General features: G+C 36.2%; 1 protein-coding gene across 2 annotated transcripts in view; it reads left to right on the top strand.

Moving 5' to 3' along the window:
• kdm6a (lysine (K)-specific demethylase 6A) overlaps positions 1-19,844 on the top strand; it is a 52,324-nt gene that overhangs the window by 13,466 nt on the left and 19,014 nt on the right. Inside the window, exons 6-10 of one of the 2 annotated variants that reach the window (XM_079617705.1) lie at positions 50-94; positions 6,757-6,877; positions 17,132-17,186; positions 17,657-17,691; positions 19,281-19,374. In XM_079617705.1, the coding sequence (XP_079473831.1) occupies positions 50-94; positions 6,757-6,877; positions 17,132-17,186; positions 17,657-17,691; positions 19,281-19,374 (350 nt within the window). The remainder of the gene's footprint in view (positions 1-49; positions 95-6,756; positions 6,878-17,131; positions 17,187-17,656; positions 17,692-19,280; positions 19,375-19,844) is intronic. The other variant, XM_079617706.1, reaches the window with a different exon arrangement.

Raw genomic sequence — 19,844 nt, forward strand, 5'->3', positions numbered from 1 at the left:
GGTATGTTGTGATATTTACTACTGGAGGTCCCCTCTTTTCTTGTCTTAGGGCAGTGCAGCGCACCCCCTCAGATGCCCATTCTGGACAGAGAAGGTAGGCATACCATGTTGGTTTTGTAAGGGTATGCCTCAGACATGCTCTGTAGAATTGTTCAGCTTGCTTCAGCAGCAGGAATTGCATTAACTTGGCATATGTGGAAGTACATTGATGTGTAAATTGGATAAAAAAAGGAATGTGTTGATAGATAATAGAAATAAAGCATCTGCATCTTTAAGGGTGAAGTATGTATGTTTTTTTATGTTAATATTAGGGGTCAACGTTAACATATTAAAGGTGCAATATGTAAGAATTTTGTCAAAATATCCAAAAACCACTTGCAGTGTTAGCCTATATATTTCTTTCAATTGTGCATTTAAGATTATCCTAAATGTTTCCAAGAATTTTTTTAATTCAGAGAAATTCACAATTTTAAATAGTGCCCGTCACTTGTCGCCTGTCAATGACGTAATCTCAGCGTTATCCCTGGTTTCCGCTTATACTGCCATAGTAACCATGGCGACAGACGTGGACAACTGTGTTACGTCTAGCGGCACGCTCACGCTGTTATTTCCTTCAAACATTATGGACCAAGTAGAAATAAAACGAGGATCAATAGCGTGGCGTTTCCGAGATGCAGAGAGCTCCGCAAAAAACTTGGACTTGACAGAGACGCCGCTCCTGCATGTACTTTATTAGACAGGTGAGCAAATGTACATAAAACTAATCAATGTTATATAGCTCAACAAGATGAAATGTTAGAATATGATCAGTATGTCATTCTGATGTTGATCTTGGTTACTGCTAGTCTCATATAGCCAACAAACTAACACATAGAATAACATTATAACTTTCAATACTCAAGTGCAGTTTAGTGTGATAGTGTAGACCAAATGGTACCTCAAAAGTTTAATTCGTCAATTAACTGTAATCAAACTGATCTGTATGAGTAGTAATTCAGCACTTGCGGGTAGGGCTGCACGATATTGGGAAAAAATTACATTGCGATATTTTTTCCCCCAACGATATATATTGTGATATTGAGAGCCATAACTCCAGTCTAAAGACAATAATTACCATTCCATGATATTAATAATTTCACTAATAAGCAAGCTTCATTACAAGTGACAAAAAGGTCACTTAATATTTTATTCTAAAATTAGAACATTTCTGTAAACACAAAAGCAGAACACATTTTTAAATAAAACAGCAGCTTTACACCAACCCCCTGATTGGTTTACAACAATATAACTTAAAATAAATATATTTTTTATAAAACAACTTAAGCATTTTGGTTCACAATCTTTTAAGTCAACTTTTCTTAGCTAAAGTGCCAAAGTAAAACAGTGTTGGTGTTGGTCATCATAATCATATGAAATAAACAAAATGATATAAAACTTTAATATATTTTGTATTAAATCTTCTAAACAGATTAGAGAACTTGTTTCTGTAAACAGAAAAGCCGAACACATTTAAACAGCAGCTTTACCGCCTCTGTCAGCGTCGCCGCTCCCACCACGTGCATCAAGAGCTGAGGGGGCACCAATAAAATAGCCTAATGAAAAATCAATAATTCTAATGCCGATATTATTATAGATACAGACATCCCGAGTCTTCCGCATATTGATAGCGGCTCACTGATGCCCGTGAATTAGTTAAAATATCCGGAATCTAGAGCGCCCGCGAGACAGAGACTGTGCTCCAAACCGCGCAGCGTGTGCACGGCAGAGAGGGAGAGAGAGCAAGAGGCCGCGCGCGTGTGCCTCATGAAGCGCGTAATATCTCCCGCTGGTGCTACTGTGCTACTACCCTTCACATCGCATGTTCCGGCGATGTGACTATCGCTCACTCGCACATCGCGATGTCGATGTTAAAATCGAATATCGTTCAGCCCTACTTGCGGGTACGTAGCCTAGTTCGATAGAATGAAATGTCCTTATTCCTTTATATCTGTGCTGATATCTGTCTCTTATTACCAATCGCGCCCTGTTTCATACCACAGTCATGTTAAAAATCATGAATGTTTTCACTCATCCATAATAGGGATGTAACTGTATAAAAATTTCATCTCACGATTATCGTGACCCAAATTATCACGATTATCAATATTATTTTACGGTTTTGTAAAAATGAGATGAAAATGGAAATCACCAAACAAATAAAATTAGCAGCTTGATGCACTTTTTTTTTTTTAATAAGCATTCACATTAAATTATATGAACGTCGTCAATAGCAACGCATTATAACAGCGCACATCTCTTCTATCACCGCGGACACGCTCTCTCGTTTCATTAAAATGCTATTACAAATGAGGTTAGTGGATAATTTCGCAGCAAATTTTATTATAGTCAAAAAAATGACATTTAGTTTGGAACAAATTAAAGGTAAAATGTTCCACATTGCTCTTTGTATTGTTATAAAATACATTGATAAACAAATACATGTATTTACATAAATACATTTTATTATTTTAAATGTATAGCACAGCTTTTTAATGAGGCAAACACTTTTGATAGATAGGGCAGAACACGAAAGACCATTAATAATCTTAATCGTTCATTGGGCAAAAGTATTATAGGCCTAATATGAAAGGCTTCAATATAGAGCGTCAGAGCGGCTTATGCACATCCTGTGCGCAGAATGATGCGTTTGAAGAAACATGGAATTTGTGCAGCTCTTCGCATTAAAAAGTAAAAAAACAAGCGGAAGAGATATTGATGCTTATCATATCATGCAACAGTTTGAGCCTTTTCTTTTAACAGTAGTACATTTCAGTTAATGTGCACGTGAAGAACAATTCATAGTGCTCTACTGACAGTGTGATCTAACAGACACCTGGGAGAAAGACTCATGATTTAGAAACAGAAATAAACTCCAGCAAGAAAGTACTTTTATGAAAAACCAATAGACCTTTTTCTACAAATAAAGTATAATAATCTCCATTGATCTTGGAGTGAGTTACTGTCGTAACCGAGCGTGACCCGCTGTTTGAATGTTGAATGGAGAATGACAGAGGACTTTAACGACTTAAATATTCATTTTTGTACCTCACATTAAGCTATCAAATGGCTTCAGAAGTCTTGAAATCTTGGTGCTTTATAATATTTTTAATATCTTTAGTGGGGCTTAACAATAACAGAATAGTACGCACAATATCGGACGTCACTCTTCCGAGCACTGTCACTCCCTTCCGCTGTCTTCTCGTACAAAAAACAAACAAACAATGTTGCATGCTGCGGCAGAATGATGCTGCCTGGACAGGATTTTGCTTTTACCGCAAGTTTTTAAAATCGTGATAATCGTACACTGTTTTCGTGATAATTACATTTTAAACGAAAATACTAGACGTGAGGCCATTTTATCGTGAAACCGGTTATCGTTCCATCCCTAATCCATAAACTTTATTAGATCCATCGGCATGACAACAAGTTCCATGATTCCGCTTATCACTGCGTCATCAACCTACGCCTTTGTTATTGTAAGAGGTTAGCGACCACTAGCAATAACAAAAAATGACATTGTAGCTTTAAAGTATGTGATTAATTCAAAAATTGAAATTGAAATTGAATCTTTAACTTAATTTACGTCATGCAGTTACATGACCTTAGAAGTCGGGAGTTTTTCATACTGAGCATCTGCAATGGCTCAAGCACCTGTAACCCTAGTAGGCGGAAATCTCTATTCTAACCCTTTAACCCAATTTTGCTTCTCTGTTTGAGATCAGATCAGATTTTAAGCCGCTAAACTCCAGGAAACTTTTCAGTCCAATGATCCAGTAAGCGAATTCATTCAAACAATCAGTCCAAAACAGAACTAATGCAAATAAAACTTCTAATGCAAAGAAAGAGATTGTAGAGAGAATAGAGACTCGCGTTGCGTTTTTAGTGAATTATTAATTCCACTGTTTCACTTTAAAATGCAAGCTCTGTGAAATTCTGTGATTTTGTTTCTGAAGAACGTTAAGAACATTGCACTGTGTGAAATACAGACTGAACGGACCGTCGAAAAATCACACCGCTGTAATGCCAGATTATACGCAAACTACATTCCACTCTTAGATAAAGCAAACCAGTGTCTCGCTAGTAAAGTTGATGAATGAGGATTGCAATAAAGGTAAAGATGTTTGTGGTGACGTACAGGGATTACGCACGTGTGAATCCGCTATATTGTGTATGTGTGCTCTCGATGCACTTATCGCATAGATTTTTATGCTAATCTACAGCATGCCACAAATACTGTTGGTAGAAAGAATCTGGAACATTCCGTTTAGTTATCTCTTTTGACCCCATGTACCTTTCAGATCCCTGAATCAATTACTAATTTAAGGTCTGAACTGCTTTGTCACATTTTTGTCCTGTAGGTTATATTGTCTGTTACTTAAATCATTCATTTCAGTGTGCAGTGACTGTAGAGCACTTGACCCAGTCACCACTTCTTGCATGCTAGTAGCTGGTGATGAGGTAATCTTCCCTTGCCTTTCAATTCCTGAGCAAGGAAACTTAGATGACCTGCTTCACATTTTCTCTCTCTCTCTCTCATTCTTGCCCACTCACTCAGCATTGGGGATTATTCTTTTTTTTTATACAGGCTCAGTAAATAAACTTGCTTGCAGTAATTCAGGGGTATTCAAGTCTAATAAGGTTGAGAGACATGAAGTCATGCAGATATGTCCATACTATAAGAAGATGATCTGGTCAAATTTGGTTTGTGTGTGATCTAAAAGATGATTACAAAAATGTCCTTTGGAGTTTGTTTGTTTGTTGTTAAAGTATTCTTGTTTGGCTTTCAATTTTTGGTATTTTGGAATGGAGATACAAACTGAAGTTTGATTAGCGGATCATGAATCCACTGCGATCCGTTGCATACATAATTATATTATGGTTAATTAAAAAGCTTAAAAAGTTGATGATAACTGCCTCATGTTCAAGTTTATTTTGTTATAATTGAGTTATATATTTTTTGTTAACTGTTTTTTTGAGTGTTGATTATTAAATACATTTGATTTCATTCATTGATTTAGGCTAACAATTTTTTTGTTTTCTGAAAATTTAAGTGAATTCGTTAAAATAATTAAACTCTAATATTAATGCAATTATACAAAAATATATAATTTAAAATAAGTATAATTTTTTTGGCCAACGGCATCTTGAATTTTCTGTTTCTGTTTTGGCTCAGAATTTTCATGTTGGTGCATGACTTTGTGAAACAATGGTACTAGTTTTGCTTTTAGTTTGCTTGTATTTGGCAGCAATGGATGCAATGCTACTTTTAAACCATTTCAGTACAAATGCTTAAATATTCAGATTGAACAAGGAGTCAAGATTTTGCGTTATAGTCCTTGTTAAGCCCCTTATATCTTTCCCTATTGAAGGCCAATCACAAATAACTGGGCATTTTAAAAAACAATGTTAAATGTTTTGCAAGCTATTCATGCTATTATTTTATCAGTGCCTGACTTTTTTTGAATGGCCTCTTAAATGCATAAAACGGAGATTAAAATGATCTGCCTTTCATGTCATCAGCATTGATTAATCACATGGTATTTACAGTTCACGTGATTGTCTCAGTAAAAATAGTCCAAAACGAATTGCCCATATGCAAAGATGGCCCATTTATAATGGCAAACTTCTGTGGGTTCTTGAGCTCAAATTGAATGCTAACAGAACTTTCTCCAGTACAAAAAAGTTTTTACAGTTTGAAATAACAAACCTGTCAGTTTTATAATGATAAACGATGGGTTCAGATTGGCTTGTTTTTTGTATTTCGTTTTATGAAGCCAGACATACTAATTTATCTAATTGACACTTGAATTTTATATTTAGTGATTTTTTTTTTGATTGCCTGCCAGATAGTCTCATATAGCTGCAGCTCATGTGCGAGCAATAAAGAGGGACTAAAGAAATGATAAAGCTTTGGTTCTGTCATGCAGCAGGGCTCTCACGCACTGCAGTGCACTGCAGAGAGGAGGGGGGATTGGGGCCATTGAGTTCATTGGGCCGTGGTTCAGTAAAAACACCCTCTGTTTGCCTGAGCAGATACTGTATAAGCAAGCAAAGCCCACTGCTGTGAGCCAACCACGTGTTGCAATATCTGTCAGAGGTGAAGATCGTGTGTTATGGTTCACTGTGTGTGTGTGGCACTCTGGTTATTATAAATTTGAATGTCATACATGCATATATATTTATTATAGTGCATGTTTGCTAACTGATCTAAATGATTTTCGTTGCTATAAAAAAATCTAAACGATGGAGGGGGGCGGTGCCACTGTGTGCAAGTGATGTAATAGGTGTGCGGCTGAACACTGTGTAACACCCAACTATCGTAGCAAGCCCATGATAGCAATATCACACAAGCAGCAACTACAATATCACATGAGTGTTGTTTTTGTATCTAATAGCACGAGTGCAAATGTGATATTGGTTTTATACAACAGTTAAATAAGTTAATATTTTGATATATTGCCCACAATATTGTCTCTATTATAGAGAGAGATGGGTTACAACAGGGTCAACCATGCGGCACAATTGTTTCACTAGGCTTTCCATGGCAATGATGCTTCTGCTGCTAGCTTTTCTTTTGAAAGCACATGGACCATTTAATTTGGCTTTTTGCAGCTTTTTATGCATTAATTTCACATTTTAATTCACATTGTACACATGAACAAATTTAAGGATGTCCTTCCTTAAGGTTTCTTTTGTTGTTGTTTTTGTCTTTCGCAGGGCAATAAAGGCATTTCAGGAGGTGCTTTACATTGACCCCAGCTTCTCAAGAGCCAAGGAGATCCATCTACGACTCGGCCTGATGTTTAAAGTCAACACAAACTATGAGTCAAGCCTCAAGGTATGTCTATTAACAGCTCTGTCTCCCTCTCTATATTACATTTATGCGTTTTGCAGACTCTTTTACCCAAAGCAACTTAATTGACATTTTTATCAATTGCATTCCCTGGGAATCGAACCATGACCTTGGCGTCTCTAGCACCATGCTCTACTGTTGGAGCTAAAGCTACAGTCTTTAAATATGTATACATTTTATAATTCTGGCAGAGATGTGATTTTTTCCACATTTATACAGATTACATAGTTTTTTCCACCCTGAAAAATTATGACCCATGAGAGAAAGAGAATCTCTTTTGGTGAGGAGGGGGGAAGTGCAGGTTACTGTACGATGTTTGAAATCACAAAATGGCCTTAAACAATTACTAAATAAACTGCAAAATGTTTCATTTTCGAATACATTTATTTCATGCATGGATTGCTTCTAACAGCGCTGCATTAACTCATGGCGGGATCTAACCATCTGCGGGACACCCTTAGTATGTTAGCCATGGTTCAAAGCATCAAATGCGTGTAAAAATCGGCGTTGAAACGGGAACTTCGCAGTTGCCCGCTAACTTATTTGATTTGTTCATGAAATTTGACTGCTTGGTGGTGAGAATTAGGGCTGTCAAAATTGCTCAAAAATGACGTTTGAATGTTCCCTCTAAAAAAAAAACATATATTCAAACTATTCGAACATCTGGTTGCGCATTTTGTCAATGACGCGCATTACGTCAATAACAGGACAAATTAATAAAAAGAGACATAACTACTTGTATAGGTAGTTTATTTAAGTTTAAACATATTCGACTACGTATTACTACACAAAAACAAGTAAATCAACAAATGGCCCAGACCGCAGACCTCACTCTCGCTCGCAGGCACTCTTTCTCTCTCTCGCCCTCGCGCTCTCTGCGCATACCGGTTTAAATGAACAACAATAAACAAATGTTGAGTGCTGATCAAGAGTTTTGTGCAAGCAATTTAAGGTCGTGACTCTTGTCCCAAATATAGCAGGCTTCATTCAGTGATTGAAACAAATATTATTAAAGGATAATTCCGGTATTTAACACCTTGAGTCTATATTGTAGTTTGTTTTGGATGAACAAGAGTGGTGGACAACATTTTTTTGACAATGGTTCCTCTCTCGAGTTTTTGACTATAAAAGAATTGGCCATGGACCCATTTAACATTGGAGTCAGTGGGCATGTCCGAAAATGTCATTAAAACAACCTTTAACATTAGTTTTCAAAACTGTGCAACTCACCGAGTGATTAGTGATGTTAGTTGATGTTCCAGAAACAAAAAGTGTTGCGAAATACAGTTTCTGTCGTGTTTTATTCGTCATTTTGTAAAATCCCATTGAATTCTGTTGAAGGACTGAGTGCTCGTTATAAATGCGCTACCGGAAACGGAAAGGGGGCTGTTTACATTTGATCGATGTAGTCTTTTTGCTCGCTTCCGTTTCTCATAAGGCTAGCGAGCAGAGCAACTGTGCAACTAACCATATTGAAAGACGTGACCACTGACCAGTGCAATATGAAGTTGAACTCTACTGTGACCGTGAGTGTCCCGCGAGACATAAACATCGGTTATCGCCATCAAGTGGTCGGGAGTGTGCTAACGCTTCAGATTCAAATATTGAGCGGAATTTACACGGTTGTGAAGTGTCTGAAAAAATAGTTCCACTATAGCAAAATAAATGGATTGGAATCATATATTGCGACGATATATTGTTTATAATCATCAACGAACACCACTAACCACTCGGTGAGTTTAACAGTTTTGGCTGTTGGCTGTTTTAATGACATTTTCGGACATGCCCATTGACTCCAATGTTAAATGGGTCCATGGCCAATTCTATTATAGTCAAAAACTCGAGAGAGGAACCATTGTCAAAAAAATGTTGTCCACCACTCTTGTTCATCCAAAACAAACTACAATATAGACTCAAGGTGTTAAATACCGGAATTATCCTTTAACATTATTGAAGTTTTTACAGTTAAATAAATCAAACGGTAAATAATCAAACCAGTGGAAGCCTGCATTGCATGAAACTGCTGTATCTAACCTTATTAATGCAATATCTATTCAACAAGTACAGTAGCCTACACTTTAGTAATGTTTCTGTTTGTTGCTAGTGGTCGAATGGTATGCTAACTGTATCTTACATCTTGCATACTATCTCGCGGCTCCACAATTTTACCTTCTACCGACCAAAATCCAAAGTACTTCCAGACATGGCTTTTTAGGCCTCTGTTACTGCGGGTGTGTTTTTCCCATAGACTTAAAAAAAAATGTCTCCACATTCGAATATAAATTTTCACATTTGAAATTCTGTTTTATAAAACTATTCGGATATATATTCAAATTAAGAATATTCGTTGACAGCCCTGGTGAGAATGTGATATGGCTTAGTGCGCTCATCACATCGCAACGGTTCTGATGTAATTATGTAAATGTCTTGTCTGATGTGCTGCATGTTTCAGAGTACTGTAAACAGCACTGTGTTTTCGGTTTCGATTCAGAATAAATGGTATTCTGCAAGTGCTGTGTGTTTGAGTATCTTATCATTTGCATTTGGGAACTCAACATTCATATGAGAATAGTTTATAAGTCTGTTGTTGTCAACAAAGAGAAGCTATAAGGTTTCCCTACGGTTTTCCGTCAAAATAAAAGCTCAATGATTCAACGTTTAAAAACAACCAAAAATGTTAGTATTGTAATTTTACTGTTGTTCTGTAAAATGAAAATAATATTTTGTTATTATTAGTAATAATAATTCTATTAACTTTTATTATATTATTGTATTGCATTATTATTGTGGCTATTGATATAATGCATTTATTTAATTAGTTATTAGGGATGGACCGAAATGAAAATTCTTGATGCTCTTAGCTGAAAACCGAAAGTTAAAATGCTTTTTAAAAATTATTTATTTATTATTTTAAATTAGCTTTTTTTGTTGTTGTATAATTGTATTCATATTAGACTTTAAAATTAAATTAAATCATTTTAATGAAATGAATTTTTTTTAATAAATTAAAGTAACCACACTTTTATCGAAAGTAACACACATTGGATAGAAAATATATTATTAAATATCAATGTATTTTTCTTTATTCAGTTGTTTGCAACAGAATCAGATTTTGACCAATTATCCAAATAATGATGTTCTACAAAGCTATTATTATCAGCATGTGAGCAGAGTGTATTAGAAATGTCATGTCTGTGCGTTATTTGAGCGGAGTAGGGCTGCCCTCAACTAAAGATTTTTCTTGTTGACTATTAGTCGTTTATTTAAGGGATTAGTTGACTAATCGCACATGTATGTTAATAAGCCAAATCATGATTAAGAGCCTTTAATTGCCTATACATAGGCTAATCAGTGCACACATAAAGTTTGCCACAGTGCATCTGCAAAAGTAATGATTATGTGTTGTGAAAAAACAGCAAGGAGACTGTCTGAACATTTTAATAATTTATTGATAAACTAGTGTTTTCGGCTGCTGTGATGAAGTAGGCGATGCTGACTAGTCATCTCCGCAGAATACTGCACGCACCTATATACACGTTTCATAGCATAATCTGAGAATATTTGTTTTCCCTTTGAATTGGTTAATTTAAAAATACACATTTCAAGCTTTCGATAGATGTATTTCTCTTGTCTGTGAGGAAAGTTCATGCTAAATTTCGGTTATTTTTTGACCTGCTCAGGATTGCGGAGACCGAGCCTGCAGAAAGCGCATCCTGATTGTTTTCTTTGTTTTACAAAAGCACAATGTTTAGTTATTGTGAGTGCACACAAATAAAATTAGTAAGATTCGAATGACGTATTAGGCTACTCTAGATGTAAGACCAAAATGATTGGTATTTTAAGTTGAGTGCAAGTCGATCTATCCCTCACGGACTGCGTGACCTCGTCATGATTTTTTTCTTTTTTTCTTCTTTTTTCTTCTCTCGACTAACCAACTAATAAAAAATTTGGTCGATTAGGCCTCTTCTAGTCGACTGACAATTAGTTAACTATTAGGGGGCAGCTCGCAAATTTTTCTAATTTCCTTGTAATTGTTAACATGCCACAAATGCTATTAAATAGTGTTTAATGTGTTGAACCTGGAGCATTTCCTTAATATTCATGCAACATGTATCTGTACGTTTTTATATTGTAGAAATGTATACATTTATTGTTTTTTGCTTGTAATAGATTGATTAGCAGGCTTATAATTAGCTCTTCCAGTGTCTTGGCTTCTACTCTGGTCAGGGATTACAGTGTGTAATGGCTGTTTTTGGCAGACTAGAACTATTTTGTAGGTCACAGAGTCACCAGTGAGTCTTTACCTACGTTATGTGATTTTGTTCAGCTTCACAGTCTAAACTGTAAATACACTGGCATAGTCTTTTTACTTATTTGTGTGTTATTGCTTTTTTTAAACATTTTGTTATTTTATGAATCTCTCTCCTTTTATTGACACCACCGAGGGCTGTGCAGAGTGTGAATTTAACTTTTTTTTCTTTTCTTTTTTTTCTTCTTCCTCCTTTCCCTTTGTGTGTGCATGCTGAGTAGCCATCTGGGCTAAACGGAAGACAACCTCTGTGCAGAGGATTTGATTTTTGAGCTTATTGACTTCCTCTTCTTTTCAAAAATGTTTCCCCTTTTCCCAACCTCTACTCATCCCATATTTTAAAAAAAAACATGGTCTTAAAGGAACATGCCATTTTTTGAAATGGGGGTTATTCACTGTCTCCGGTGGGCAAACACATTTTTGTCTCGGTGCATACATTGTCTTAGTCTGTCAGTGCTGCTGCTAGCTTAGCATAATGAATGGAATCCTTTGTTGCCGGACTATATTGGGGTAAAGCACAGGCGTAGCACTGCTACTTGAGCGCAGAGATAAGAACACCTGAAATCCCCCAACTTCCGTCAACATACCAAGTATCTTTGCCTTTGGATTGTGTTGAGTTTGAAAAGTTATAGCTACAGTTACAGCAAACATGGTAATTTTAAAAAACTCAAAATGTATTGCTTTACTGGTGCTTATGTGTATTTAAATGTAAATAAACATCATGAGCTTGAAAACCTGCTGTCCTTCTGCGCTTGCAATGCCAAGGTCATGGGTTCGATTCCCAGGGAAAGCAAGAATTGAAATGAATGTAAAATGTGTACCTTGAAAATGCATCACTTTTACTCACGAAATGCTATCCGGCAACAAAGGATTCCATTCATTATGCTAAGCTAGCGGCAGCGCTACCAGACTAAGAAGATGCATGCACTGAGACAAAAATGCGTTTGCCCAGATGGTGAATAACCCCCATTTCAAAAAACGGTGGTGTGTTCCTTTAAGGGCACCAGCAAGAACTCTTGAGCCTTCAGTGCTATTAGAAATGGAGAATGAAGGCTATCTGAGATGTTTTATTGTGGGCTGACTGATTTGTCAAGTTCATGAGGTTTATGACATTGAATCTTCTATCAGACATAACTGTAAACATTGCACAAAATCGACTGTGATTGTGGTTTTTACTTGTCAGTCAGGCAGTCTCTTCCTGAGAGGTTCTTAGATTGAACTGCTGAGTCTGAACGTGTGGAATGCAATGCATTGGACATAATTTAAATTTTTTTTTACATCCTCATAGTTGCATGTAGGTATATACACCTGTGTAGTATACCTGTGTTTTTGTCTGTTGTTTCAATATTAGATAATATTAGATGCAAATTATATTAGGCTTATTTACTTATTACAAAAGCTTAAACTTTATATTGGCCATAACTAAAATAGTTTATCGGCTGTAGCATAAATGTGGTGATCTGCTCAAATTTCTATACTTGAATATCCCTAGTGTTATTTCTTCCTGAACTCCTTCAATCATCATGGCTGAAGGTGTCTTAATGCAGGTTCTGCATAATGGAGAGGATCTGTTTGAATGCTGTAAGAATTTCCACCTTGAAGTTAAAAGAGCCAATCATCTTTTTGATGATTTGATAATTCAAGTAGATCAAGTATGCTCACTAACTACCAGCCTAAAAATCTGTTTAGTTAAAATTAGTTTAAATCTTTCACAATTCCAGTTAATTGGAGCTTTACTTGTATCCTTTTAAAGGGGTTTGGTGTGGGAAAAATTTGTGTCTGTAAGGATAAAAAAAAAAAAAAAAAAAGATGTCCTCTGCATTTATTTGATAAGAAATATAGTAAAAAATATTATGTAATAACTTAAAATACCTGTTAATATTCTTTTTTTATGTAAATTTTTTTTCTTCTTCCATCATTACTCCTGTCTTCAGTGTCACATGATCCATCAGGAATCATTCTAATATGCTGATTTTTTTGGGTGCTCAAGAATAATTTCTTGGTATTATCAATGTTAAAATCATTTTTGTTGCTTAATATTTTGATGGAAACAGTGACACATTTTTGATGACTATAAAGTCTAAAAGAACGGCAACAGTCTTTTGTAACATTATCAATGTATTTACGGTCATTTAATGCATCCATTGCTAAATTAAGAGATTTTCTTTAAAAAAAATCTTACTAACAACAGACTTTTTTTTACAATTGTTTGTTATTAATCAATTATTTTTATATTGTCTGTTTAGACATAGGCTGCTGCAGCATGGGTTGCTGTCATTTCACTGTTTCTCGACATTAACCGTGTTAAGATGCTTTGAATGGATTTTTTAATATAAAGGACTTGTCCTGAAAGCATGTTGGTTCCATAGAACTGTTTTAATGCCTGCTGATGTGATGCACTGAACAGTCTGCCTCCTCTTCTGTCTTTTCATCTTGTTTTTTCCCTATTCACTCCTGTCCCTCTGTCCCGATTTCCTGCAGAGAGCGAAACCTTACGGCAGAAGAGAGCAGCGTGTCATCTCTCAGCTGCTGCCGCTGCTCTCTTGAATAGTAATCAGTATTAGAGAGAGACACACTGGTAATCCTGCTGCATTATCTACTTGCCAGTCGAGAGCCATAGAGAGAGAGAGAGAGAGCAAACGTGTAGGAAGCAGTTGGTCAGTGGAGACCAGCTCAGCACAAAGGGCTTGCTATGGTCAGTAATCCGTGTTTTTGATTGCTGGAGGATGTCTGTATGAAGCAGATAGGTGTGTGTTTGTATGATATCCTTGTTTCGACTGACAGCAGTGATGATTCGTTGGCATGTAAGTGCTTTACTTTGAATGGTAATTCATCTCTTGGTTGCACTATTTTATCTTTCTATTATTCTAAAATATCAATTTGGTGTCTCTGATTATTGTCTGTTAATTTGACTCCAGTGATTGTTTTATACTGGACAGGCAGGCTGTAAATGTGGAGTGTTGGAAGTCTTAAGTCCTTTTGTAATCTGTCTTTGAGGTCTCTACGCTGGACTTGGGACTATTTGTATTGCATGGCCACTTTCCTCACTTGTGAGGTAGATGGTTTCCTCTTGGTTCCTCTTTGCTAGGACAGGTTTCAGTGCTTTATTTAATAAGCAGAGGCTGTGCTTTTGGGCTGGTTTCTTGGTAACCTGAGCAGCTGCCAGCCCCAGAGTGTTTCTCTATGCCCTCTGCCCATCTTAATATACAGCAGTAGCTGTCTCTGGCTAAAGATCACATCCTCCTGACCTTGCTGTTTCCTCTCTTGAGTCAGAATAATTTGGTAGCTATGTATGAGTAGACCTACACAATAATAGCAGTATAATAATGGCAACCCTTTCCCCCACTTTCTCGTTACTGTAATGCATCATGCGTTTTTCTTTTTTCTATAATACTGTAAAAATAGTGTAATATAAAAAGGCAAATAAGCATAAATTAAAAACAGTACAATTATAATTGTATACATAAAATTATGGTATCGCTTCACAATAAGGTCTCATTTGTTAACATTAGTTAATGCATTAACATTAACTAACAATGAGCAATACATTTTTTACAGCACTTATTCAATTTTAATGTTTGTTAATAAAAAGTCACCATGCATTAACTAATGTTAATAGATGTACATTTTCATCTAAATGCATTCATAAATGTTAAAATAATTAACTAAAATGATTAAATGCTGTACAAGTATTGTTTGTTTTTTGTTCCCTAAATCCCAGCCTCAGCCCATTCAGAAATACTGGTTCGTTGGCAGAAACCTCTAAACACCACTTCCCTTTGCCAGCAAAAGTCTCCAAGTTCACAGTACCAATCAGAAGACTCAAATCCAATCATGATTTTTAGAGGAATAATGGTGTTTATATGAGCTCACTTTCAATTGCCTGGCTGCAAGTCTGTTTAAAGAGATTTTTCAACTAAAGATATATGATAATATATAGAGTATGATAAAATGGATGAGCCTGTGGTAGTTTCATTCACTGTCAAAAGGAAACGTCATCAACCTCATATTTCTGCCCTTTTTAAGGTGCTAAAGAAAAGCGTTACAATGGCAATGACATGATTTTGTGAGTAGCATCTAAACACAACAGCGTGTGCTGCTGTAACTCTGACAGAAACGGCCATAACCTACATTAGAGAACAGATCTAAAGCTATTTGCAAAAAAAGCACACATAAACAAGACAATGTCACTAGTGGAAAAGTGACATTTCTGAAAATAAGGTATTTTAATAACTGATTAATAACCTTTAAAGTGAAATTACTGAACCTAAACATAGGAGCCTGAAAAAGAAATGCTAATTTCAAATCAAAAAGTTAGATGGACTTAGAGGATTTAGCAGCTGAAGTCTTCATATATACCAAAGCAAAAACTATTGTAACTTTTTTTTTTTTTAAATATTTAAATATTTTTATTGCTATTAAAAAATTTAATTTGTTAATTATTAATGCTATTAAAAGTATAAGGAAATAATATATTGAAATCTCTATTAAATGACCATTGCATTAAAAAGATCAAATAAAAAACAATGAAGTGCATTACAGCCAGGTAACGGGACTTGGCAGGTCTATATCACTTACACTGTGAGACTTAATACACAGATCTAGTCCTGCGGTTTAATATGGTTGTCAATCCGAAACCAAGCAAGCTGAATTAGCAACTCCCGTAAAATAAAATAACTGTCTATACTGTACAATGATTATTTTTAAAGGGTAACTAAACCCTGAAACAACTTTTTTTTTTAAGTTAATGATCTGTAAGACTGTGGCTTTATTAGTGCTGTTCATTGATTCGAGTAAATGTTTTGACATTTGGGTATAAAGAAAGTGTTTTAATTCTACAATATATGGTGTAAAAACGTCTGAGTGCTGCCCTCTTCAGGTTGAACGGTGGCTACTGCAGTTGAATTTTCCTAGTGGAAGTTGTGGTGCCGTGTGACGTATGATGGCTCTGCCAACGGCTCACTAACCACGCCTCTAGCACGTGCTCCATTGCCAGTGGGTGGAGTTAGGCTCTGACCAGGGGTTTAGGTACCCTTTAAATGTCTTGTTTATACTTGGTTGTGTGAGCATGCAGAACTCACTCACACACAAACTGTGGTATTTTGAATGGATTCTGACTAACTTAAACTCCTTTGATTGGCCGTTGCATTCTCACGCTCAAACCCGTTTGTGATTGGCTACATGATGCTAAAACCGTTAATGCACTTCACAGAGCGCTCGCACAAATACGCACAGGAGCTTTTGAAAAGTCACCTATTTGCGTGTTCTGGATTGACCCGATGCGTAGTACTACCGGTACTGAAGAAAAGCTGGTAATAGTAACCGGTTTTGTAAGATTCACCCATAGAATGAAATGAACCTTGGCAGCTGGTGAATACAGTACTGAGGCAGTTTCTTAATAGTAAAAAAAAAAAAACTGCAGTTATTTAAAACAGCTGGGGTTTATAAGTTTATGGCCAACATCCAAATATCCAATGATCATTGTCTCACTAGATGTGGAGTCATGGGATAGTTTGATGGATGGAATTGTGATTGAGGTTGTTTTGGGAAAACGGTGATCGATGCTTGTCCTGACTTTGTCTTTCTTTCATAATTACATTTTATTATGATGTAGCTGAATTTAGTCAAATCTGTTTTTGATGGCATTATAACAATGGAGGTTTGTGTTGTTATTCCCATACGGCTCTTTCCATACTATTAGAGGTAGCAAACTTATTTTTGGACTCGTTTGCAGAAGAAACAGCACTTTCATTGTAGCCTATTTCTTTTTATTCTTTATGGGATGGATTATGTTGGTATTGTTTTTGGATGTAAAAAAAAAATCATATGGGTATATCTAACAGAAGGACAATTCAGACTGTAAAATTACCCAATATCTATAAGTGTTACTAACTATATCCAGTCTAATCAAACTTCACCTTGTCTTGCAGCATTTTCAGCTGGCATTGATTGACTCCACACCCTGCACTTTGTCCAAAGCTGAAAGTAAGTACTCTTCTAAGCATGTTCATTTTTAGTATCATTTTATTTGCTAATTGCATCGTCACATTATGCATGAGGGATTTTTTAGCAGTAAAGACAGTGTTGTCGCATTGATGGAGGATTTCAAAGGAAAAAGGTTGGCACGTCTTTGCCGAGTCTTTCCTCAATTAGATTTTTCCTCTCACCATCTCCATCCTGCCTGAGACTCCAGTTGCCAGGGAAACTGCATGACTAAATTCAGCCGTGTGTTGCCTTGCATACGGGCAGTAATGACATGCTTGAAGTGCACAAAGGGCAAGCTAATATTCTTCCTTCCCGGTGTCTGTACACCCATAAGCTTATTAACGCTCAAGCTGAAACAGTGAAGACAAAGAACGCTGGTTTTATTTTTGACCTCATATCAGATTTGGATGCACTGTTTCCATCAAAAAAGGATTTCCAGTATTGATCACTTCCTCTTTTTGTCTCCACAGTTCAGTTCCACATCGCTCATGTATATGAAATTCAGGTGAGTGTTCCCCTTTTTGTAACGTTTTATCATAAGTTGCAGTGTTTCACTGATACTCATGTTTGGGGCTATAATGTTCTGTGTCCTGTATGATAAAGACTGCAGTAGTGACTTTGCTCTGACTGAGACCTTGGTTTCTGAAGTAATTTCCCATCCATAGACTTTAGTCAGAGGAGATGCCATTTTTAATTTGAAGTAAATTATGGCAAGGCTATTAGGGATAGGCAGAGGTTTCAATCTGTGGCATCAAGTATTTAGATGACAATTTTTTTTTTAAATCATTACAATTATATTAACTTTTTTTATTATTATTAACAAAAACGGTGTATTGATGCATTAAATTAAACACAATTCTATTTTGTTTAAATTCGATGATGTTTAAATACTCTTATGTTCTTCAATACAAACAATATTGAAATAAAGTGATTATCCCAGCCCTTATTAATAAAAGTATTTTTATTAATTTAATATATTTTAGGTAATCCACAGCCCCAGGGTTGAAAACCACTTATGTATTGTAATAATTTAATCCCCAAGGGTATCTTCATGTTTTTAATACAAATTTGAAACACCAAATCAGAATTTGCTAGTTTGTTTCAGAAAACACTTCATAACATTACAAACTCACCACAGTCCTACTTGCCGGTATTACTTTTTTATTCTAAAATCGGCTTCTCTGTTTTTTTTTGTAAACCTTGTGACTTCTACTTCACTTGGAATTTGACAATTAAATATGATTTTTAAAACTTCCAGCACCCCGCTGTTGTGGTCTATATGCGTTGTAGATAACTGCTTGTAAAGGAAGCAGGCCATAGAGGTGACAGGACAGTGTTGTAGGATCTGGGGTTTTCTTTTGCTTACAGTTTAGTGCTCCTGCAAACACTCGTGATTGATGGATTTGCTTTTAGAGTGCATCCTTGTTGGTTTGTGTGTACAGGCAACCAGTCCCCACACTGCCCTCCCATTTTTGCTTCAAATTATTGGTCTCTGTTATGAGTGATGGACTCTTGTCACTCAGTTAGTCCTTTCTATCCGGGATAGTTCTTATCCACCTGGTCTTATATTCAATTTAATCTCATACTGATTTTAAAACTTTGCTATAAGCAATGACTGCTACACTAACCAGCCAACCAACACCTATGTTTTACAATGGGTTGATTTTTATTGTCCACCACAGATGGGATTGCTTTCATGTTGTTAGACCCATGTGTGTTTGGAGTCGGGTTGCTCATGTCGGTCAGCTATGGTGGTCAGCCATCAGCTCCAACTAAGATCTGTGTCAAGGTCGCTAAGAAAAACAAACACTAATTCTGAGAGGGCTTCTCAAGTTACACTGATACAGAGCATGTCTGTGTTTGTCAGACTTGTTAAGTCTAGTCTGGCCTGGACTGACCCTCCCCCTCATCTGTCTGTGTGTTTGTCTGTCGTCTTCTGTGTCTGGCCTGGTCAGTGTCCAGTGTGTTTCATCTCTTCCTGAGACCATACATTGTGGTCAGTCTGACGAGGCCCTTTGTGTTCGACCAGAGTGGCCATAAAAGCGCTGACCCTTTTTGTCTACTAAAACATCTCCTCTCTCTGTTTGTCTGCAGAAGAAATACCGCATCGCAAAGGAAGCTTACGAGAGTCTGTTACAAACAGAGAATCTCCCTGCACAGGTGAAGGCAACTACGCTCCAACAATTAGGTTAGTGCTTTACTTGCTTCCTGCTTTACAGGGTTCCCACACAGTAATGGACTAGCCTACCTGTGAATATTAGGGAATTTGAGATTGTCATGCCTGGAATAGTTATGTAAGATAATAAAATAATAAAGACATGGAAAAGCCATTATTTCTGTCATCAAATATTTATTATATAATATTAGTTATGCTTTGCTGTTAAATATTTCATCAACTGGAAATTACTCTAGAGTGCAGTGTTTATAAAGTTATTTTAAAAAATCCCTATTCAGTAATCACAAACTGCTGACATTTTCATTTGTCAAAATGTGTTTATATGTTTGCTGTGATGTTCAGTCTAGTCAAAGAATGAAATTGCACACATTCTGCACATAATTTGTATACAAAATCTGGATTTGAATGTGAAAAATAAAGATGTCCTGAAATGGTAAAAACAATTCTTGTTAGTAATGTTAAACACAATTTGTCAAAAGTGT

This window comes from Phoxinus phoxinus (genome assembly GCF_949152265.1).
Source record: "Phoxinus phoxinus genome assembly, chromosome: 7".
Classification (NCBI taxonomy): domain Eukaryota; kingdom Metazoa; phylum Chordata; class Actinopteri; order Cypriniformes; family Leuciscidae; genus Phoxinus; species Phoxinus phoxinus.